The 24326-nt window shown below is 38.2% G+C and overlaps 2 protein-coding genes across 3 annotated transcripts in view; both read left to right on the forward strand.

Annotated features, from left to right (window-relative positions):
• Positions 1–24326, forward strand: part of ENTREP2 (endosomal transmembrane epsin interactor 2) — a 454036-nt gene that overhangs the window by 324828 nt on the left and 104882 nt on the right. The window lies entirely within an intron of this gene.
• Positions 714–2134, forward strand: NSMCE3 (NSE3 homolog, SMC5-SMC6 complex component). Its single transcript, XM_053581958.1, has one exon. It carries the CDS (start codon positions 841–843, stop codon positions 1726–1728), a length of 888 nt encoding a protein of 295 aa, XP_053437933.1. The 5' UTR covers positions 714–840; the 3' UTR covers positions 1729–2134.

Here is a 24326-nt window from a genome sequence, read left to right on the forward strand (position 1 = left end):
CGTTTATAACGGGCTCCAGGGGACGCTGGAGGAAGTAACTGGCGGTGACAGGAAGGGAAAGGAACGAAACGAAAGTCCTCTGTCTTTTATGTCCTAAGTTTCCGTTGAAATAAATGCCTTTAATTTCCACGGCCTCACTTTATTTTTCTCACCCATTCATCCTTTGAGGTTCCTCATTTACATATGTACCCGATTTAACAACTCTTAATACCGTCTGCAAAACTTGCTTGTGTGGTCCTGCATTTAACCAGAGTTTCAATTCTGTATTTGTATGGTTTGGCAAGAACACAATTCTCATTGCTCGCACCTGTGGCTCAGTCGGTAAGGCGCCGGCCCCATATACCGAGGGTGACGGGTTCAAACCCGGCCCCGGCCAAACTGCAACCAAAAAATAGCCGGGCGTTGTGGCGGGCGCCTGTAGTCCCAGCTACTCGGGAGGCTGAGGCAAGAGAATCGCGTAAGCCCAGGAGTTGGAGGTTGCTGTGAGCTGTGTGGGGCCACGGCACTCTACTGAGGGCCATAAAGTGAGACTCTGTCTCCACAAAAAAAAAAAAAAAAAGTCATTGCTCGAACCGCAAAGCGAAGCGGAAAAGAAAACGTTAAGTTTCTTTCAGCAGGCGGGGCTGCCGCGCAAGCGCAAGGCGCAGCCTCCGTGACGCGCCGCGCAGCCTTTGTGACGCAACGCACATCCCCGCCGGCGCCTCGCGCGCCTCCTGCGGCCCCGCCCACGGCCGCGCGTTTGTACCTCACGCTGACTTCACTCCAGCGGCCGCAGTCGCGGTTACGCCGAGCGCTCCGCCGGCCTGCTACAGCTCGTGCCGGCTCCCTCGGACCAGGGACATGCTGCAAAAACCGAGGAGCCAGCGCCGCTCTGGCGCCCAGGCCGAGAAGGACAGAGACCGTGGCCGCGACGGAGACGCCCGGGGTCCCAGAGGCCACGTGGCTGAGGAGGCCCCGGGCACGTCCCGCGGGCCGGGCGGCTCACAGGAGGCCCTAGGCGCCTCGTCTCAGGGCGCCCGCCGGGCCCAGGCCGCCCCCTCCGTGGGGCCCAGGACCCAGAAGCAGCTGGAGCTGAAGGTGGCCGAGCTGGTGCAGTTTCTGCTGGTTAAGGACCAAAAGAAGATTCCGATCAAGCGGACGGACATCCTGAAGCACGTCGTTGGGGACTACAAGGACATCTTCCCCGACCTTCTCAAACTCGCTTCCGAGCGCCTCCACTACGTCTTCGGGTACAAGCTGGTGGAACTGGAGTCCAAGAGCAACACCTACATCCTGGTCAACACGCTGGAACCCGTGGAGGCGGACGCCGAGGTGAGAGGCGATCAAGGGACGCCCACCACCGGCCTCCTCATGATCGTTTTGGGGCTCATCTTTATGAAGGGCAACACCATCAAAGAGACCGAAGTCTGGGACTTCCTGCGGCGGTTAGGGGTGTACCCCACCAAGAAGCATTTGATATTTGGGGACCCAAAAAAACTCATTACGGAGGACTTTGTGAAGCAGCGTTACCTGGAGTACCGGCGGATTCCCCACACGGATCCCGTAGACTACGAATTCCAGTGGGGCCCGCGAACCCATCTGGAAACCAGCAAGATGAAAGTTCTTAAGTTTGTGGCCAAAGTCCACAATCAAGACCCCAAGGACTGGCCGGCGCAGTACTGTGAGGCTTTGGCAGATGAGGAGAATAGGGCCAGACCTGAGCCTAGTGGCCCAGCTCCATCCTCTTGAAATCTGAGATGGAGTCAGAGGGACTCTTGGGACGGGGGTCTGAGACCCAAGAGCACAATGCTGAAAGGATTGGGGAAGGAGGTCCAAAGGAGCATGTTTCTCCGGTGCTTAAATTCCTGTAGCTTTAAGATGTGTTTGCAAAGCTTTTTTCTTTTAACATTGTGTTGTTTTCGGTTCCAAGATTTCATTTACAGATTAGAGGATCACTTACTGTGTTTGACTTTTTTGGTGTAAAACTTTGTTAGCTTAGTCAAACGAATTGGAAAAGAACTGTGATGTAGAACAGTTTATGTAAGAAAGAACACATAAGTGCCAAGAATATATAGGCAAAGTACCCATTACCTGTCTCTTAGCTACCTTAGTTTGTAAGGAAAAATAAAAGTCTTCATAAAATTAAGAATAAAAATGTAATTGCCTATATCCTTATTAACCTTAACTCTTACTTTTCTATATTTCCTATGTATATAAGCATTATGCATGGTTCCAAGTAACAAATATTATATATTTTCTCCAAATAATATGTTTTAATATTCTCATTATTACTCAGCTCTGGTGCTGACCTCTTAGTTCTATTTATTTTTTTCATTTTGTTACTACTATAGTTGTTATAATAATGGATATTTGAAGCAATCAGAAAATTTCATGACTCAAACCCAGCATTTTTTAAAGATTTGCTGCGTGTTAATAAGATACTGTTTTATAAAGGTTGGATGTATTTTTGTGTATGTGTATGTATACAAACACCCAAGGTGAATCTGATCAAGCACACAAATACTTATATGCCTGGGAATCTGACTGCCTGGGTTCAGATTCTGGCTCCACTGTCACATAAGTTTAGGTAGTTCCTTAGCTTCTATAGAGACATTTCCTGACTTGTAAAATGGGGTCATGATGCCTATATTTTGTGTGTCAGTGTGGTAATTAGATATGGAAGTTTATGAGAAGTTCTTGGCATAGTCCTTGGTATGGAGGATTTTTGTTGTAAACTTTGTTCCTTAAATTATTTTTTAATTTGTTTTTGTCCTCCTTGGTCTGGAACTGCTGCATATATATATATATATATATATATATATATATATATTCACTTTTAATTTTCTTGTTCTAAATCATTCCTAGAAAAACAATGATTAAAAAATTACAAGTCTGACCCCATTGTGTAGTTCATTGTTTTTTTTTGTTAAGCAGACCCTGAGCATATTTCGGGAACCCAAAAAAACCTACCAGCCCTCATAGGGCTGGTGCTCTAACTACTGAGCTACAAATGCCCAACCACCGTTGTGTAGTTTTATGAGAAAACATAGTATTTGGTGAGTTCAGCCCATATAAGAGCAGGGAAGTTGGAGGAGCTCTCTGCTGAGCTTTCAGAGAGCATGGCAGTATAGTGAAAGGTCTATGGGTTTTGAGGTTGCTGGACAAACAATTTGAATTATGGCTCATGCTAACTTGTCAAATTGGTGATTGAAGGGTAGCTTTTAAATTGATGAATCTTAATTTATTTGTAAAATGGGACAAGTAACTATAGCATAGTTTTATAGATTAAGTGAGCCAGAAAAGGGTTCATAGTTATATTCCACTGTAACTTGTAGCAAATATACAGGTTCAACACATATTTTATTCATTAAGTTAAGGGGTGGGGAGTTGGGGCTTCAGGACCATATGTGCCCCTTGACCAAATACATACCTCACAGAACACATCCCTTTATTAAAATTTGGATTCAGTCAAAAATCTATGCTCAAGATCTAGAAGGCTACAGGTATAGGATTTACATTTATTTCATCAGTGGGATATAGTTGGCCTTAGAGAAATGCCTTACAGGCATTTTTCAAGAGCTACGTTTTATTGCATTGTATAAATTATTTCCTGCCTAGTGGTCCACTTACCTCCCTGACTGCTTTCTCCTTGTGTGCTCTAATTTTCACTGTGTGGTAAAGATTATTATCCAGCTCCTGTTGCCAGCTATAGCTGAGGCAAAACATCTCCCACACCTATCTCACAACTGCCGTAAGTAGTACTGTATTGGATATTTTGGCAAATTGCTTTATGCAGACCTATTATATTTTTCAGATTTAGTCATGTAGATATACACAAATCTGATTTATTCATTTTGATTATGCTTTCATAGATGGAAAAAATAATAGTTAACTTGCCTAATGGCTGGATAGTTGGGTTCTCTCCAAATTCTTTGCTATTTATAGGCAGTGGACGGTGTTTCCTTAGGCCCTGTGTGTGACTTTCTCCAGCCAGAAACAAATAGAGCAGTCAGGGGCTCTTGCAAATTTTTCTTCAGCTTGTGTCAAGTTAAATGCCACCCCAAAATTGGTAGTTGTTTGTTTTGGGGTTTTTTCTTTTTGGCCAATCCTCCCACTCCCACCTCTTGTGGACACTTGGCCTTTTAGCATCTTTTAATTTTTTCCTTTTGCATTTAAAAAAATCCAAGTGCAAACATTAAATTTAACTCAGATAAATCAGAAACTCTGTAATAACAGAGCAAACCAACTCCTGAAAAAAGTTCTGCATCCTGGTGATCACAATTTCAGCCATTCTGGTGGATAGGTAGTAGTGATTTATTGAGATGTTAACACCTTTTGATTACTAGTGTGATGTTAAGTATTTTCCTATCTTTTGCTCTCTTATTTTTTAACTTCAGGCTTCACATCTGTGTGATTTATAAGACTTCTTATATAAGTGTGGACACTTTCTTCCACATTTTTGTTTTCCACATTTTTTACCTTTTTTGTCATGCAGCTGATTAGATTTTTATGTCTCACAATCATGAGTGTTTTAAGGGCTGTATTTTTTATATAGTGCTTTAAAAAATTCTTCCTAATTCTAATGTTGTAAAGATATCTTCCAGTTTTTTTGTGTTTAGAGTTTTTATCTTCATAACGTTCTTTGTGTATGATGTGAGGTATAAATATCATTTTCGTATTTTTAATACGTGGATAGCCTAACACCAATATTTCATAGTTTATTCTTTCCACTCTGATTTATAACACTGTTATATATAGTAATGTCCCACATGTAAGTACATTTATGGCTAGTATCGAATTTTTTTATTTGCTATCCATTTGCCAATACCATCTTATTAAAAATCTGTAGCATCATAATGTAAGTTTTTTTCTTTTCCGATTCTTGTGTCTTTTAGTTTTATATTTTTTTGCATTGGCTGGATATGCAGTGTGTTATTGAAAAGTGGTTATAGTAGGCCTCACTAATGTTTCTGATTCCTTATTCTTGATTTTAAAAGGAATAATTTTTAAAGTTTTGCCATCAAGTGTGATGTTTGTTGTTAGGATTTTTTTTTCCATAGATACTTTTTATTGGGTCATTTAACTTCTACCTTGCTGAGAGATGTTTAGAAAAATTATGAGTTTGTCGCATGCTCTTTATTCATCTGCTAAAATGGTTAATTTTCTAAACTGTAAATATGGCATTGGCGGGGGCTATATAGTTTGCGGTAATAATACTGATTTTCCTGATGTCTAGCCATTATTGTATTTCTGGGACAAACATTTCTTATTAATGAATTAAAAAACACATATATATAGCTCAAATTTTGTAATTTTTGTGTTATCTTTTTACCTAAATAGGGGTTAGTCTGTAATTTTGCTAGATTGCCCTTATTTGACTTTGAGGTTATCCTAATTCATTTATTGAGAATTAATCTCAAATTTACATAAAAGTTGGAAGCAGAGTACTGAGATTTTTATTCCCTGAGCTATCTGAGTTCATTTAGTTATAGTACCGTTTGGGCTGCAGGCAGTTCTCAGTCTTTCCTTGACCTTCATAATGTTGACACTTGAAGAATACAGGCCATTTTTTTTTTTAAACGTCTCTCAGCTGGGGTTTGTCATTTGTTCATGATCACATTTGAATTGTGCTTCCTTGGCTGTAATAGAAACATTGCTGTGCTATTCTGTTTGGATCCTACCAGGTGGCACAAACTTTTATCTTGTTATTTTATAACTTTGATCACTTTGATTAAGAGTTTTTTGTTTTGGGAGGTTGTTTGGAATTTGAATTTATTTATCTTTTTTTTTTTTTTGCAGTTTTTGGCCAGAGCTGGGCTTGAACCTGCCACCTCTGGCATATGGGACCAGCGCCCTACTCCTTTGAGCCATAGGTGCCTCCATATTTATCTATTTTTGCCAAACCTCTCTACTATCAAGTCTTTTTCCTTATAATAAGTAATGTGTGGAGATATGTTCAGACTTTTATTTTCATTATATATTTTGATCCTCAGATTGTCCCTGATTTGTCCCTGTAAAGTTGGCTTTTGTGTCATTAACATGTCTCCATCATTTTTTGAGCACTTCTTTTCTTTATGGAACAAAAAGATCATTAAGTATGAGCTTGAACTCTCCCTGGGCCAGACCTGGAATTGATCATTTTCCCAGAGAACTCTGGTTCCTTATGGTGAAGAATGCAATTCAGAAATAAGGTTGCTAGGTTTGCTCATGCCTCCTGGAGGTATCCTTGCTTGTATTCCTCTAGGTGATAAAGTTAGGGGGTATTTATTTATGTAATCTATCGATCATCTTCAGTACTGAGGACTATGAGGTTGTACTGATACTGCCACTTGTAACACAACACCGCAGTGTTTTTGTTTTTTTCCCTCTATGCATTTGTGGATGACTTGTCTGACAGTGAAAACAGCCCCTATATTTGAACAGGTCCCCTGACCCATATGCTCTCCTAGCTTATATCCTGGGGTTCTGGACTGCCCATCTGTGCAGACACCCTCTTCAATGCTAGGGCTCCAGCCCTCCATTATGGGGCCATTGGCCTCCCCTGCGACACGTGTCTCTGCCCAGGATATGTGACTTGTGCTATTGACTTGTTCAGGAAATAGAAAGCATTCGAGTCTTATAAATGCATTAGGAAACTTTTGCCATATTATATGAAGATTAAACATTTTGAAGATTGGAAGAATCCATGTGTGAAAGGCTGTGGGCCTGGCGTTTTTTGTGAGTGGATTTTTAGTGATTTTGTCTCATTAAAAAAGTATGTTTAGGTTTTCTGTTCTTTTGAAATTAGGTTTGGTAACTTGTATTTTCTAGGAGGCATTTCATCTGTTTTATGATTTGTTATTAGTATAAAATGTTTCTTAGTATTCTCTTATGGTTCATTATATTTTGTACTGAAAATTATTTTGCATTCACTATTTTTGTTTGTTTTTGTTTTTCTTATAGAGCTAATCATGCCAGGAAGGAACTAAAGATCCTTCCTTTCTTCCTTCCTTTTTTCCTTCCTTCCTTCCTGTTGTGTTGGTCTTTATTGTTTCCTTTATTTGATGTAATTACTTTCTATTTTCTTTCTTTTTACTTCCCTTGGGTTATTCAGTGGTTCTTCTTATTTCTTGAGTAGATATTTAGTCAATTGATTTTTAATTTCTACTTCATTTAAGGCAGTGGTTGTCAACCTATGGGTCGCTATCCCTTTGGACTGTGTTAAAGGTTCACGGCATTAGGAAGGTTGAGAACCACTGATTTAAGGCAATATATTTCTATTTACAATTTTACTCAACATTCCTCAAGTTCTAATGTGTAGCATGTTTATGTTCAATTCTACATATTTCCTAATATCTTTTTTGATTTGTTGTTGATTCATAATTGCAAATGAGCGATTTTTAAAACTTTTTCGATATTTGAACTATTCTTTTTTGTTGCTGGTCTTTGATTTTTAAAAAACGCTTTGTGATAAAAATGGATCATATAGAATCAGTTAACATGTTGTTAACTGTTACATGTACTCTTTGTCTAATTGTGGGCAATTTTTTATACATTCCAACTGTATAAGTGAATTCTGTCCAGGTGCTGTGGCTAACACTTGTAATTCCCGCAATTGGGAGGCCGAGGTGGGAGGAATGCTTGAGCCAGAGCAAGACCCCATCTCTAAAAAATAGCTGGGTGTTGTGGCGGGCACCTGTAGTCACAGCTACTTGCGAGGCTAAGGCAAGAGATCACTTGAGCCTAAGAGTTTGAGGTTGCTGTAAGCTAAGACACCACAGCACTCTACCAAGGTTGACCAAGTGAGACTCTGTCTCAAAATAAATAAATTCTATGTGTTTCTAATGTGTTTGCAGTAATGTTCATTACTTAAACCTTGTTAATTATGTTGTGCAAATATTACATATTTTGTTTTTCCTGCATAATCAAATTTTGAACAATGGCAAAATCTATGATGATTTTGTAAAACTCTTTTTGTTGCTCTATTCTTTATCCAATTTTGGTCAGAGTGAATATGTTGTGTGATTTCTATCTTGGAAATTTATTGAAGATTTTCTGTGTATATTCATAAGTAATACTAGTCTATAGTTTACGTTTCTTGTGGTGTCTTTGGCTTTGGTATCAGGGTAATACTGACCTCGTACAATGAGTTAGGGGCTATGGGTCTCCTCATTTCTATTTTTTGAGATAGTCTGAGTAGGACTGGTGTTAATTCTTTATTCTTTAAATGTTTAAGAGAATGCACCAGTGACCCCAGATAGGCTTGGACTTTTTTTGTTGGGAGGATTCTGATTCCATTTAATACCTTTCCTTATTAGAAGGGTATTGAGAGTTTCTTCTCCTTATTTTTTTTTTTTTACTTCTTTTTTTTTTTTTATTGTTGGGGATTCATTGAGGGTACAATAAGCCAGGTTACACTGATTGCAATTGTTAGGTAAAGTCCCTCTTGCAATCATGTCTTGCCCCCATAAAGTATGACACACACCAAGGCCCCGCCCACCTCCCTCCTTCCCTCTTTCTGTTCCCCCCCATAACCATAATTGTCATTAATTGTCCTCATATCAAAATTGAGTACATAGGATTCATGCTTCTCCATTCTTGTGATGCTTTACTAAGAATAATGTCTTCCACGTCCATCCAGATTAATACGAAGGATGTAAAGTCTCCATTTTTTTTAATGGCTGAATAGTATTCCATGGTATACATACACCACAGCTTGTTAATCCATTCCTGGGTTGGTGGGCATTTAGGCTGTTTCCACATTTTGGCGATTGTAAATTGAGCTGCAATAAACAGTCTAGTACAAGTGTCCTTATGATAAAAGCATTTTTTTCTTTCTGGGTAGATGCCCAGTAATGGGATTGCAGGATCAAATGGGAGGTCTAGCTTGAGTGCTTTGAGGTTTCTCCATCCTTCCTTCCAGAAAGGTTGTACTAGTTTGCAGTCCCACTAGCAGTGTAGAAGTGTTCCCTTCTCTCCACATCCACGCCAGCATCTGCAGTTTTGAGATTTTGTGATGTGGGCCATTCTCACTGGGGTTAGATGATATCGCAGGGTTGTTTTGATTTGCATTTCTCTAATATATAGAGATGATGAACATTTTTTCATGTGTTTGTTAGCCATTCGTCTGTCGTCTTTAGAGAAAGTTCTATTCATGTCTCTTGCCCATTGATATAAGGGATTGTTGGCTTTTTTCATGTGGATTAATTTGAGTTCTCTGTAGATCCTAGTTATCAAGCTTTTGTCTGATTGAAAATATGCAAATATCCTTTCCCATTGTGTAGGTTGTCTCTTTGCTTTGGTTATTGTCTCCTTAGCTGTACAGAAGCTTTTCAGTTTAATGAAGTCCCATTTGTTTATTTTTGTTGTTGTTGCAATTGCCATGGCAGTCTTCTTCATGAAGTCTTCCCCCAGGCCAATATCTTCCAGTGTTTTTCCTATGCTTTCTTTGAGGATTTTTATTGTTTCATGCCTTAAATTTAAGTCCTTTATCCATGTTGAATCAATTTTTGTGAGTGGGGAAAGGTGTGGGTCCAGTTTCAGTCTTTTACATGTAGACATCCAGTTCTCCCAACACCATTTATTGAATAGGGATTCTTTCCCCCAAGGTATGTTCTTGTTTGGTTTATCAAAGATTAGGTGGTTGTAAAATGTTAGTTTCATTTCTTGGTTTTCAATTCGATTCCAAGTGTCTATGTCTCTGTTTTTGTGCCAGTACCATGCTGTCTTGAGCACTATGGCTTTGTAGTACAGACTAAAATCTGGGATGCTGATGCCCCCAGCTTTATTTTTGTTACAGAGAACTGCCTTAGCTATACGGGGTTTTTTCCGGTTCCATACAAAATGCAGAATCATTTTTTCGAAATCTTGAAAGTACGATGTTGGTATTTTGATAGGAATGGCATTGAATAGGTAGATTGCTTTGGGAAGTATAGACATTTTAACAATGTTGATTCTTCCCATCCATGAGCATGGTATGTTCTTCCATTTGTTAATATCCTCTGCTATTTCCTTTCTGAGGATTTCATAGTTTTCTTTATAGAGGTCCTTCACCTCCTTCGTTAGGTATATTCTTAGGTATTTCATTTTCTTTGAGACTATGGTGAAGGGAGTTGTGTCCTTAATTAGCTTCTCATCTTGACTGTTATTGGTGTACACAAAGGCTACTGACTTGTGGACATTGATTTTATATCCTGAAACATTACTGTATTTTTTGATGACTTCTAGGAGTCTTGTGGTTGAGTCTTTGGGGTTCTCTAAGTATAAGATCATGTAGTCAGCAAAGAGGGAGAGTTTGACCTCCTCTGCTCCCATTTGGATTCCCTTTATTTCCTTGTCTTGCCTAATTGTATTGGCTAGAACTTCCAGCACTATGTTGATTAGTAAAGGTGACAGAGGACAACCTTGTCTGGTTCCAGTTCTAAGAGGAAAAGCTTTCAGTTTTACTCCATTCAGTAAAATATTGGCTGTGGGTTTGTCATAGATAGCTTCAATCAGTTTTAGAAATGTGCCACCTATGCCTATACCCTTCAGTGTTCTAATTAGAAAAGGATGCTGGATTTTATCAAATGCTTTTTCTGCATCTATTGAGAGGATCATGTGATCTTTATTTTTGCCTCTGTTAATATGGTGGATAACGTTTATAGACTTGCGTATGTTAAACCAGCCTTGCATCCCTGGGATGAAGCCTACTTGATCATGATGAATGACTTTTTTGATGATAAGCTGTAATCTATTGGCTAGGATTTTGTTGAGAATTTTTGCGTCTATGTTCATGAGTGAGATTGGTCTGAAATTCTCCTTTTTGTTTGGGTCCTTTACTGGTTTTGGTATCAGGGTGATGTTTGCTTCATAGAATGTGTTGGGGAAGATTCCTTCCTCCTCAATTTTTTGGAATAATTTCTGCAGTACAGGAATAAGCTCTTCCTTGAAGGTTTGATAGAATTCTGGAGTGAAGCCATCTGGACCAGGGCATTTTTTGGTTGGAAGCTTTTGTATTGTTTCTTTGATCTCAGTGCTTGAAATTGGTCTGTTCAGGAGCTCTATTTCTTCCTGGCTGAGTCTAGGGAGAGGGTGTGACTCCAAATATTGATCCATTTCTTTCACATTGTCAAATTTCTGGGCATAGAGTTTCTGGTAGTATTCAGAGATGATCTCCTGTATCTCTGTGGGATCAGTTGTTATTTCCCCTTTATCATTTCTGATTGAGGTTACTAGAGATTTTACTTTTCTGTTCCTCGTTAGTCTGGCCAATGGTTTATCTATTTTATTTATTTTTTCAAAAAACCAACTCCTTGTTTCATTAATTTTCTGAATGATTCTTTTGTTTTCAATTTCATTGTTCTCTGATTTGATTTTGGATATTTCTTTTCTTCTACTGAGTTTAGGCTTAGATTGTTCTTATTTTTCCAATTCCATAAGATCTCTTGTGAGATTGTTGATGTGCTCTCTTTCTGTTTTTCGAATGTAGGCATCTAAAGCGATAAATTTTCCTCTCAAAACTGCTTTTGCAGTGTCCCACAGGTTTTGGTAGCTTGTGTCTTCATTGTTGTTATGCTCAAGGAAGTTAATGATTTCCTCTTTTATTTCATCCTTCACCCATCTGTTATTCAAAAGAAGATTGTTTAATTTCCATGCCTTTGGGTGGGGTCAAGCATTTTTGTTAGAGTTGAGTTCCACCTTTAGTGCCTTATGGTCTGAGAAGATACAAGGTAAAATTTCAATTCTTTTGATTCTGTTGATATTTGTTTTGTGTCCCAGGATATGATCAATTTTGGAGAATGTTCCATGGGGTGATGAGAAGAATGTATATTCTTTATCTTTGGGATGGAGTGTTCTATATGCGTGTGTCAAGCACAGTTGTTCTAGGGTCTCATTTAAGTCCCTTATATCCTTGTTTAATTTCTGTTTAGAGGATCTGTCCAGCTGTGTAAGAGGAGTGTTAAGGTCCCCTGTTATTATGGTATTATCAGATATCATATTGCTCAGACTGAGTAAGGTCTGTTTCAAGAATCTGGGAGCATTTAAATTGGGTGCATAGATATTTAGAATTGAAATGTCTTCTTGTTGTATTTTTCCCTTGACCAATATAAAGTGACCATCTTTGTCTTTTTTTGACTTTAGTTGCTTTAAATCCACATGTATCTGAAAATAAGATTGCAACTCCTCTTTTCTTTTGAATTCCATTTGCCTGAAAAATTGTCTTCCAACCCTTGACTCGGAGCTTTAATTTGTCTTTTGAAGCCAGGTGTGTTTCTTGCAGACAGCAAATGGATGGCTTGTGTTTTTTAATCCAGTCAACCAATCTATGTCTCTTCAGTGGGGAATTCAAGCCATTAACATTTATTGAGATAATTGATAAATGTGGTAGTATTCTATTCGTCTTATTTGGTGAGAGTCCATTGCTTAGTTTTATCTTTTGCATCAGTGTGGAGGTTAGGTTCTGTCCTTTAATTTCTGAGTTCTTACTTTGCTGCTGATCCATTGTGGTGGTCAGTGTGCAGAACAGGTTGAAGTATTTCCTGTAGAGCTGGTCTTGTTGTGGCGAATTTCCTCAATGTTTGTATATCCGTAAATGATTTGATTTCTCCGTCAATTTTGAAGCTTAGCTTAGCAGGGTACAGAATTCTGGGCTGAAAATTGTTCTGTTTAAGTAGATTAAAGGTAGATGACCATTGTCTTCTTGCTTGAAAAGTTTCATTAGAGAAGTCTGCGGTCACTCTGATGGATTTGCCCCTGTAGGTCAACTGGCGCTTACTCCTGGCAGCTTGCAGAATCTTTTCTTTTGTCTTGACTTTGGACAAGTTCATCACAATGTGTCTTGGAGAAGCTCGGTTAGAGTTGAGGCGACCTGGGGTCCGATAGCCCTCTGAAAGCAGTGTGTCAGAATCTTTGGTGATATTTGGGAAATTTTCTTTTATAATATTCTCTAGTATGGCTTCCATTCCTCTGGGGCATTCTTCTTCCCCTTCTGGAATTCCTATAACTCGTATGTTGGAACGCTTCATAAAGTCCCATAATTCTGACAGTGAACGTTCTGCTTTCTCTCTCTTCTTTTCTGCCTCTTTTACTATCTGAGTTATCTCAAGAACTTTGTCTTCTACCTCTGAAATTGTTTCTTCTGCATGGTCTAACCTGTTGCTGATACTTTCCATTGCATCTTTAAGTTCCCTGATTGACTGTTTCATTTCCTTCAGCTCTGCTATATCCTTTTTTATATTCTTCATATCGTTCATCTCTGATTTGATTCTGTTTTTGGATTTCCTTTTGGTTATTTTCCACTTTATTAGCAGTTTCCTTCATTGTTTCCATCATTTCTTTCATTGTTTTCAACATTTGTATTCTAAATTCCCTTTCTGTCATTCCTAACATTTCTGTATAGGTGGAATCCTCTGCAGTATCTACCTCATGGTCCCTTGGCGGGGTTGTTCTGGACTGGTTCTTCATGTTGCCTGGAGTTTTCTGCTGATTCTTCCTCATGGGTGATTTCTTTTATCTGTTTCCTTGCCCTAATTTTCCTTTCACTTCCTCTTGCTCTTTAAGTTCTCGTGCCTGTGGACTAAGGGTTACAGGACCAGAAGGGTGAGAGGGTTTAAGAGCAAAAAAGGGATGAAAGAAAGGAGGACCGAGTGATAAGGAAAAAAAAAAAAGAAAAATAGAGAAAGGAGAGGGGGTGGGTATAAGGAATATTGACAAAAAGAAGAGAGGCACAGAAAGAGGTTGACAGAGCAATATAGGTGTACAGTACGGTATTTTGATACAACCTTAAAAAAAAACCCACCTTCTGTGGTTGCCCAGTTGGGTCGTTCCCTTGAGGTCAGCAGCTCTTTGGTAACCTGATCAGACACAGTACCCCACCTCCACCAAGTAGAGAGGAAAGACAAAAATGCTATAAATCAAACCCAAACAAGCAAACAGAAAACTTTACGGGATGAAATTGGCTGGAAAATCCAAATAATAGTGGTAGAAACACTAACAAAAATGAAGTTCTGAATATTGAAATAGGCAGCAATGGGAAATTATAATTAAACTAGAAAAATTGAGAAAGAAAAAGGATCTGTATGGAAAAGGTTGAACTTAAAAAACAAAACAACAATCCACTACATCAAAAAAACCAACCAAACCAAAAAAAAAAAACAAAAAAAAAAACACAACCAAAAACAAAGCAGTATGTATATGTTATTGAATATTGTCTGGGCAACACATGGTCTTCTGGGGTATGAGATGTTAATCACAGTTCTGATATGACTGGGGGCTGCTAGTTTCTCAAACCCCAGCAGGTAGACACCCTAAATCTCTCTTCATCCCACTTAAAAGGTACTTTGAACTTGTTCACTTACTGAGCAGAAGCTTTTTCAGGGGAGTGCTTGTCGCTGGAATCACTGCTGAAGTGGCTATCCACTTACCCTGTGTGCCAAAACCGGTCTCACTCTGCCCCTGAGGGTTAGGGCTGCAAGGCGGCTCAGACCCCGTCCTTAGGCTACTTGGTCGCTGGGTTACCAGCTCCCACCCAATTCCAGCTCTGGGACCCTGAGAGCAGAGCTTGCTGGGGCAGATTGCTCACAATGTCTGCCTGTGACCCAGAGCCAAACACTATTAGCTCCATCTGGCTCAGCGGCTCAGACTGGGGCCCTAGCCAAAGGCCAAAGTTCTCCGCACTCCCGCTCAGGCTCTCCCCAAGGCAGTTCAGCTAAGTGCCAAGTCCAAAGACACCAAAACAGTTCACAGGTAAGGCCTTTCTGGTTTGCAGTCTCGCTGCTACTGAACTTACAGTTGCGGGCGGGTTTAGATGGATTGAAGACACGCGACCACTTGCCGGTTTTCCACTGTTTTAGTCCTCCTCTTGGGGTCCAGAAGTCTCTCGCTGACTCCCTGTATCCTCTCAGGGGTGATGATAGGCAGATCCCACCAGCCAGAGATGCCTGGAGTCCTATATCCCCAGACTCACGGTGCCCAGATGCAAGGAAGCTGTTACTCGGCTGCCATCTTGCTCCGCCTCCCCTCTTCTCCTTATTTTTTTTAATTGTTGGGGATTCATTGAGGATACAGAGAACCGAGTTACATTGATTGCTTGTTATCAGATAAAGACCCTCCCATAATAGTGTTCTGACCCCAAAGGGTGTACCACCCCTAGTGACTCCCCCACTCCCTCCTTCCCTTTCTCAGCTCTCCCCATCCCCCATCCCTCCCCCCCAACTAGTTATTAATTATTCTCATATCAGAATTGAGTACGTAGGATTCTTGTTTCTCCATTCTTGTGATGTTTTATTAAGAATAATGTGCCTCACTTCCATCCAGGTTAATACAAAAGATGTAAAGTCTCCATTTTTTATTGTCTGAATAGTATTCCGTGTACCACAGTTTATTAATCCATTCCTGGGTTGGTGGGCATTTAGGCTGTTTCCACATTTTGGTGATTGTAAATTGAGCCACAATAAACAGTCTAGTGCAAGTGTTCTATGATAAAAGGACTTTTTTCCTTCTGGGTAGATGCCCAATAATGGGATTGCAGGATCCAATGGGAGGTCTAGCTTGAGTTCTTTGAGGATTCCCCATACTTCCTTCCGAAAAGGTTATATCAGTTTGCAGTCCCACCAGCAGTGTAAAAGCGTTCCCTTCTCTCCACATCCACACCAGCATCTTCAGTTTTGAGACTTTGTGATCTGGGTCATTCTCACTGGGGTTAGATTGTATCTCAGGGTGGTTTTGATTTGCATTTCTCTAATAATTAGGGACGATGAGCATTTTTTCATATGTTTGTTAGCCATTCGTCTGTCTTCTTTTTTTTTTCAGTTTTTAGCCGGGGCTCGGTTTGAACCCACCACCTCTGGCATATGAGGCCGGTGCCCTACTCCGTTGAACCACAGGCACCACCCCTCTTCTGTCTTCTTTACAGAAGGTTCTATCCATCTCTCTTCCCCATTGATATATGGGATTATTAGCTCTAAAAAACAAAGCCGGGGACATCAGCCTACCAGACTTTAGGCTGTAGTGGTTAAAACAGCGTGGTATTGGCCCAAAAATAGAGACATAGACATTGGAGCTGAATAGAAAAGAGGGAGATGAAGATTAACATCTTCAAGATGTTAGCATCTTAACAGCCACCTAATCTTCAATAAACCAATCAAGGACATACACTGGGGGAAAGACTCCCTATTCAATAAATGGTGCTGGGAGAACTGGATATCCACAAACTGGACCTGCACCTTTCTCCACTCACAGAGATCGATTCAAGATGGATAAAAGACCTAAATCTAAGGCACGAAACAATAAAAATCCTCCAAGAAAGCGTGGGGAAAACACTTGAAGCTATCACCCTGGGGGAAGACTTTATGAAGAAGACTCCCGTGGCAATTGCAACAACAACAAAAATAAACAAATGGGACTTAGTGAAACTGAAAAGTTTCTGCACGGCTAAGGAGACAACAATCAAAGCAAATAGACAACCTACACGATGGGAAAGGATATTTGCATATTTTGAATCAGACAGAAGCTTAATAAGGATCTACTGAGAGTTTTTTCTTGAGTGACTTGTTAATTAACACTTGTTAATTAGTGTTTGTGTCAGAGATGAGGCTGGTTAAAGTTGTTAAAGAAAAATTTTAATCAGTAACATAACAGAGAAAATACCCTTGCGTGAACTGAACTCAACTTAGACTTGTACAGACGTGACTGGGCATTTTAAAGGAACAATGAGAAGTAGAAGGGAGGGTGAGTTGGAAGGTGGTTACTAGAGTCAGGGAAGTGAAATATTCCAAGAAATGGGAAGTAGGGATTGTTCTATGTGAAACCCATGTGGGTTTGTTAACTGGTGCTTATCAAAGTTAGGCTCCTACCCTCCCACAGAGGCTGAGACAGTGAAGTCTTTTGGCAGACCTGAGTTTTCTCAGGAAAGGCACTTAGTGGTCATCCTAGGATGTGACCTTGAACTGTTAGAAATCATACTAACTGTTAATACTTTGGTCAAGTTTTTATAGGCCAAAGTTGAGGACTTGTTGAGAAGAGGGATCAGTGGAACTTGGCTAGAATATGGTCAAAAGGGAAGGAAAAATTTATCCATTTAATCTCTAGTTCATCTAATTTGTTAGTGTGCAGTTTTTCACAATATTCTATTAGAATCCTTTTAATTTCTATAATGTCAATATGACTATCTTTTCATTTCTGATTTTAGTTGTATCTTCTCCCTTTTTTGCTTAGTCTCGCTCAAGGTTTGTCAGTTTGCTGATATTTTCAGATAACCAACTTTTAGTTTTGTTGATTATTGCTGTTGATTATTTTGTTGATTTATTGCCCCCTATGTTTCATTTATCTCTGTTCTGATTTCCATTATTTTTGCCCTTTTCCCTTTAAGCACTGTTTTTCCTGGATCCCATAAGTTTAGGTGTTATATTTTCATTTGTCTCAAGGTTTTTCCTGATTTCCTTAGTGACATCTTCCATCCATTTGTTGTTTAGAAGTGTTCCATTTCCATGTTCTAATAATATTTCCAGTTCTCCATCTCTTTTTGATTTCCAGTCCATTTTGTATTAATTTGCTTTCATTAGAGGATTCACCTTATATTATTTTAATCCTTTAAAATTTCTTGAGAATGACTTTATGTCCCAACCTATGGTCCATGGTCTCTTCTGGGTGATAATATATAATCTGCTGAAGTTGTTGGGATGTTTTGTGTCTGCCAGAGGGTCCAGGTTCTTTTATCCTTATTTATTTATATTCTATATTCTACTTAGATTTTTTTCCCTTCTTGAAAGTGTAATAGGCTATGTGATAGACTATTATTGTAGAACTCTCTCTCACTCTTTAATTCTCTCACTGTTTGGTTCGTACGTTTCGGAGCTCTGTTTTGGTGTATGTGTATTTATAATCATTATATCTTTATTAACTTTAATTAATACCTTATGTCCCTGCTTTGGTTGCTTACAGTTTTTGACTTAATATCTCTATTGATGATATTAGTGTAGTCATGTTTTCTAAGTGTTTTACATTTTTTTCCAATTATTTCAGTAATTGTTTCTTTTGTATTGTACTCACTTATTCCTTGTGTACCATTTTCATTTCTTCTTTGCCTTTTCTGTATACTTTTTAGTTATTTTTAAATGTTTACCATGGGGATTACAATTAATATTCTAAATTTTTGACACTCTAGTTGACTTGATACCAAGTAGCATATGTTAACTGTGTTCCTATCAGTTCCATTCCTTTTTCATGTTGTTATTGTTACATATTAAATTTTCAAACATTGGGTGCCTGTTAACATTCATTTATAATTTTTAATGTATTTCTCTTTGAAATCATATAAGAAACCAAGAGTTACAATCAGAAACAGAATTCTCCCTTTTATATTTACCTTTGTAGCTCTTTTTTTAAATTTATTTTTACATATACATGTGTTAATTAGGTTTCTATTTTTTTTTTGCCTTCACAAAATTAAAAAGACTTAAAATTTAATAATAATAACAATGTTTAAGATAAGGACTAGAAACAAAAACCTGGTAAAGAACGAACGAACATAAATACATTTAGAAAAGGAATCAAACAATTGCTACATTGAAATATTAAGCAATAATAATAATAATAGTGCAAAGAAAGTAACATTCACTTTGTCAAATAAGAGTATGTCTATTATAGAGTGCTTTGGCTCTGAGATTCAGTATGGAGTCATCAGTTAACTTCTTATTTTTTTAAGTATCAAAAAATAGACAACTAATATTTATAAATAAAAGTAAAAGATAATTTAAAAAAAACAGATCATGCTAAATCTTATAGACAATAGAAAAAGAAGAAATATATCAAAATCATTCTACTTGATCTGGGTACACCTGATATTAAAGTTGGAGAAAATATAAAGGAGAAATTACAAACATATGTCGCTTATAAATGAGGATACAATGTCCTATTGTATCCTCTTTTTTTTTTTTTTTTAATCCCGGGTCTTTATTTCTCGTAGGGCTCTAAGTTAACTGTCTAGCATCCTTTCTTTTCAGCCTGCAGACTTCCTTCAACATTTTCTGTTACTCAGGTCTCTTAGTCATGTGCTCCCTGAGCTCTTCTTTATCTGGGAATGTCTTAGCTATGCCTTCATTTTTGAGGAGTAGTTTTGTGGAATATAGAATTCTTGATAGTTTCATTTTAGTGCTTTAAATACATCGTCCCTCTGCCTCTAGCCTCCATGGTTTCTGATTAGCAATTAGCTATTAATTTATTTGAGGATCCCTCATGTATCAGGAATCTCGTCTCTGTTGCCACTTTCAAAATTTTCTTCATGTCTTTGTCTTTTAACAGTTTGATTATAATTGCGTCTAGTTATGGACCATTTTGAGTTTCTCATGCTAGGAGTTCCTTGGGCATCTTAGGTGTGCAGACTCATGATTTTCATCAAATTTTGGAAGTTTTCAGCCTTCATTTCTGCAGATACCTTTTCCGCCTCTTTCTATACTCATTCAGGGACTCCCATCATATATATTTCCTACATGGTGGTTTCCCACATGTCTCTTGGGATATGTTCATTTTTCTTCATTCTTTTTCCTCTTTGTTCCTCAGACCGGCTAATTTCAATTGCCCTGTCATCAAATTCATTGGTTCTTCTGACTGCTCACACCTGTGTGGTTGAATTCCTCTTGTGCCTAATTTCAGCTACTGTACTTTTCACCTACAGAACATGTTTCCTTTTTTTTGAGACAGAGTTTCACTATGTCGCCCTGGGTAGAGTGCCGTGGTGTCTCAGGTCACAGCAACCTCAAACTCTTGGGCTTAAGTGATTCTCTTGCATCAGCCTGCCGAGTAGCTGGGACTACAGGCACCTGCCACAATGCCCTGCTATTTTTTGTTGCAGTTGTCATTGTTGTTTAGCTGGCCTAGGCTGGGTTCGAACCTGCTACCCTTGGTGTATGTGGCTGGCGCCGTAACCACTGTGCTACGGGCGCCGAGCCAGAGCATGTTTCCTTTTTATGCTCACATCTCTGTATTGACATTCCCTACGTATTTATGTATCATTCTCTGCATCTCCTTTAGTTCTTTGCCCATGGTTTCCCTCAGCAGGTTGAACATATTTAAGACAGTTACTTTAAAGTTTTGTCTTAGTTAAGTCCCATGTCTGAGCTTTCTCAGGGATACTTTCTGTCACTTTCTTTTCTTCTCCTGTGACTAGGCTGTATCTTTCTGTTTATTTGTATGCTTGTACATTTTATAATTTTTTGTCTAGTTTGGGGCATTTTGAATATTGTAATGTGGTTACCCTAGAGATCAGATTACCTGCCCACCTCATGGATTCTTCATTTCCTTTTTGGAGGCCATAGCCATCCATCTGTTTAGTGATTTTTCCAAACTATTTTTGGAAAGACTTTGTTCTTTGTTGTGTGTGATCACTAAAGTCTCTGTTCCATTATCTCTGTGCTCAGCCAGGGATCTGACAGATTTTCTTAATGCTAGCCTCTTTCTTTATCAGATTCTCCCCCAGATGCTGCAAGTATTTGACAAATTCCAGAGGTATGAAATAGTTGATTGAAACAGAATCTTGCACACTCAAGAAAGTTGTTTCATTGCTAGGACCGATTTTTGAAAGAATGGAATATTATTCAGCCTTAAAATAAATGGACACAATGTGGATGAACATTGCAGACATCGTGCTAAATAATCCGGTCACAAAAGGGAAAACACTGTATGATTCCACTAGTGTAACACACTTAGGGCTGTCAGTGCAAAGAGACAGGTATAATGGTGGTTGCCCAGGGCTGGAAAGAGGTAGAAATGAGGTGCTGATTGTTTAATGGTTACGGAGTTTCAGTTTGAGAAGAGGAAAAAATTTTGTGGAGATGAACAGTGATGATGGTTCCGTAACAGTGTGAATGTACTGAATGCCTTTCCTCTTAAAGATGATTATGATGGTTAATGTAACTTTATGTGTATTTTACTATAGGAATCAGAAAAAAGTAAAATTTTTGTTACGTATATTTTACCACAATGTTTTAAAATCCCGGTAAACATGCACAAAGATCTTACGTCTTGGCACCGTCTGTGTTGCTGCGCAATTCTGTGTCTCAGAATAATCTCTTCTGGGGATCTTTGTATGTTTTCTCTCTTAACGTTTCCAGCAATTATTTTTTGAGCTCAGTTTCAAAACTCTGCAGGCTATTTTACACATCATTCTAATGATATTTGGGTACTGTTATAAATTCTAACACAAAAAATTAATACTGAGCCCTTCTGTAGCCAGGCTTGCCCACAGGTTGCTATAAAACTCCAAGTTATTAAAACCATAGCTTAAATATTACTGATATTAGAAGCTTAAAATATTTCTAAATAAACAAAATATCCTCTTTTGTTTTCTCTCCTATGTGTACATTTTTAAGGAAAACAATTTTGCTACATTTGGAAGAGAAATTAATATGGTAAAGAATGGTAATACCAACTTTTTCTAAATTTAATTTAGCTAAAACTTTTTCTTAGCCATTAATAGAAAAACCAAGACCTTATTAATATACATTGCTAGTAGGAATGAAAAATGGTGCCAACTCCTATGATGGGGAATTTGGTAATATCTAGCAAAATTAAATATGTATTTGTCTTTGGGTCCAGCACCTCTAAGAATTTCACTTCTAAGAACATATCCCAAAGCCCTCCTGGCAAACATAAGAAGATGTATATTCATTGTACAACTATTGATAATAAATACAAAAAGACTAAAAACAACCTAAATGTCCGTGAGTAGAGACCTAGTTTAATAAACTGGTACATCTATGTGATGAAATACCAGATAATCATAAAAGAGTGAGTGATCTTCACTATATAATTGCAAAAAAAAAAGTAGGAGAAAATTTGTGTATTATGCTACTATTTGTCTTTACTAAAGATCAAATAATGGAAGGATAAGATACACAATTAAAAAATAAAGTCTATTAGAGAAGGGAGGAAATAGAGTGAAGGCTTATTTGAAACTATTTTTATGGACTTGAGTTTGGAATCATATAATTATAAATGAAACTCAATTTTAGAAACAATTCCGAAACAATAAAAAATGAAATAAAATTAATGAATCTGGGTTCCTGATCAGTCGTCTAAAGGAACCACATGAATTTAAAACACCGTTGACTTGACTATTGATTTCTGGTATAAGATACTCTTAAGGATAAAAAGAAATATAACTCTTAAACGTTTCTTCTTTATTTTTATTTTTTAAAAACAGGGTCTCTGTTACCCAGGCCAGAGTGCAGTGGTGAATCATAGCTCACGAGAAACTTGAACTCCTAGGCTGAGGCTACAGGCACATCTCACCACGCCCTACTGCTTTTAAAAATTTTCTGTGGAAATGGAGTTGCCCAGGCTGGTCTCAACGTCCTGGCCATAAGAGTCCTCTAACTTTTGCCTCCCGGAGTGTTAGGATTACAAATGTGAGGCACCACACCCAGCCAAATTGTTTTCAGTGGTCATATTTTTGGTAGTTATGTTGTCATTGTTATTTTGAGAGTATTGTATGTGTTGGGGAATTAAATCCAATAGACGATTATATTGAGAAACAAAGTTTGGGGCATGGCTGGAAGGAGGTACAGATACAAAATTGATGTGGTTAAGTTAGAAAGCTCATAGTTTTGAATTTAAATCAGAAATTATCATTGTGCACTGGTAGATATACGATCCTCCAAATAGCAAAGACCATTTCTGGCACAAAAACTGTGGTATCTAAATACCATTCCTGTTGAAAGGGACCTGCACCTACCAGAGAAATTGCTGATTCTGGATCTTGGGCAGAAAGTGTGTAAGATGATCCTGGAGCATCTTGTCCTACCAGAAAACAGGAAAGGTATCAAAGTCTGCTGGAGTTGTGTTGAAAGCACCCAGCGTCAACTTGAGTAGACTCTCTGTGGCTAACAATGCCAGCTATTGAAAACACACCAAATGTGATGAGTTCATAATGGCTCACACTTCCTCCAGACAAACACAACAATACCTCGTTAGTTAACTTTGGAGGATGTTAGGGAACCAGCATTTTAAAAAATTAAAGTGTCAAAGATTATATTTAACTCATTATTGAATAAGGGATCCAGTAAGATGTTACCAGCAGTTTAAAGGAAACTCCAAATACTGTACACATAGTCAATAAAGAATGCAGAAATAGGGTGGCACATGTGGCTCAAAGGAGTAGGGCGCCTGCCCCATATGCCGGAGGTGGTGGGTTCAAGCCCAGCCCTGGCCAAAAACTGCAAACAAACAAACAAACAAACAAACAAATGCAGAAATAAATCTACAGATAGATGTAAAAGTGGTCAAACCCATGAGGCAAAGAACAGTTACATTCCACTATACAAAATTCATTAATATTTGTATTGTCAAGAATCATCCACATTATTCTCAGTTTTCTACAACTTGCAGTTTGAAAAGAAAATAATGGAGTTAGGCTGGCACTATTTTGGAAACTCTAATAAATGAACAAATATAAGCAGTCATCAAAAATGGCAGATAAAATCACAAAGAGAAAATATAATCACCTGTTATTAGTCTGAATTTAGCCAAACCTCTGGCTCTAACTACCAAATTATAAGAAATACAGAGGCTAGTGAAACATTAAATTACAGAAGACTATAATCAGAAAGTTTAGGGGGACTCTAAACTCTCTATAGGACAAATGAACTGTTTTTTCCAGCAAATTTTAAGGAAAATCAAAACAATAGGGGAGAGACCCATGGTGTAGATATACAGTGGCACTCTATAGAATTTGTGTTCTGCATGGCCTGATTAAAAATGTGAAAACAAAATGGAGACAATTGGAGAAATGCAAATTCTGAATATTTGATGATATTAATGAATTTTTCATGATAATAGACGTGAATAAAGTATTTTGGTTATGTTTCCAGAGAGTATCTTAATTACTTTAGAAATACACGCTGAAATATTTAAGGATGAATTTATGTGATAGCTAGTATTTGCTGAGGAATAGTCTGGAGGGGAGGAGCTATTAATGAAACCCAGTTGGCGGAGAGTGGATTGATTATGGAAGTTGGGTGGTGGGTATGCGGAGTGCCATTATCCGGCTTTCTCTGGTTTTATATGCATATGACATTTTCTATAACAAAAATTAAGAGAAACTTAAAGGCAAATATTTTAGTAAGTAGACTTCTTTCACTTGATTTTCCTTAAAATTTACAACTTGTTGCTGTTGATAGTATGCAATGCATGATCTTTTCAAGCTTAGCTTCTTCCATATTTTATCATAATAGGTTTTAAAGAAAATCATGGCTATGGCTTTTCACAGATTTCACTTTTTTATTGAAGTGAAAAAGGACTTAGGAATTTTGAGAAATAACCTAATAACCTACCATTTCCTTTAAAGCATATACATGTTACCTCTGTAATTATTGGATCAACTGAACACTGTT

This window comes from Nycticebus coucang, chromosome 2, assembly GCF_027406575.1.
Source record: "Nycticebus coucang isolate mNycCou1 chromosome 2, mNycCou1.pri, whole genome shotgun sequence".
Lineage (NCBI taxonomy): Eukaryota > Metazoa > Chordata > Mammalia > Primates > Lorisidae > Nycticebus > Nycticebus coucang.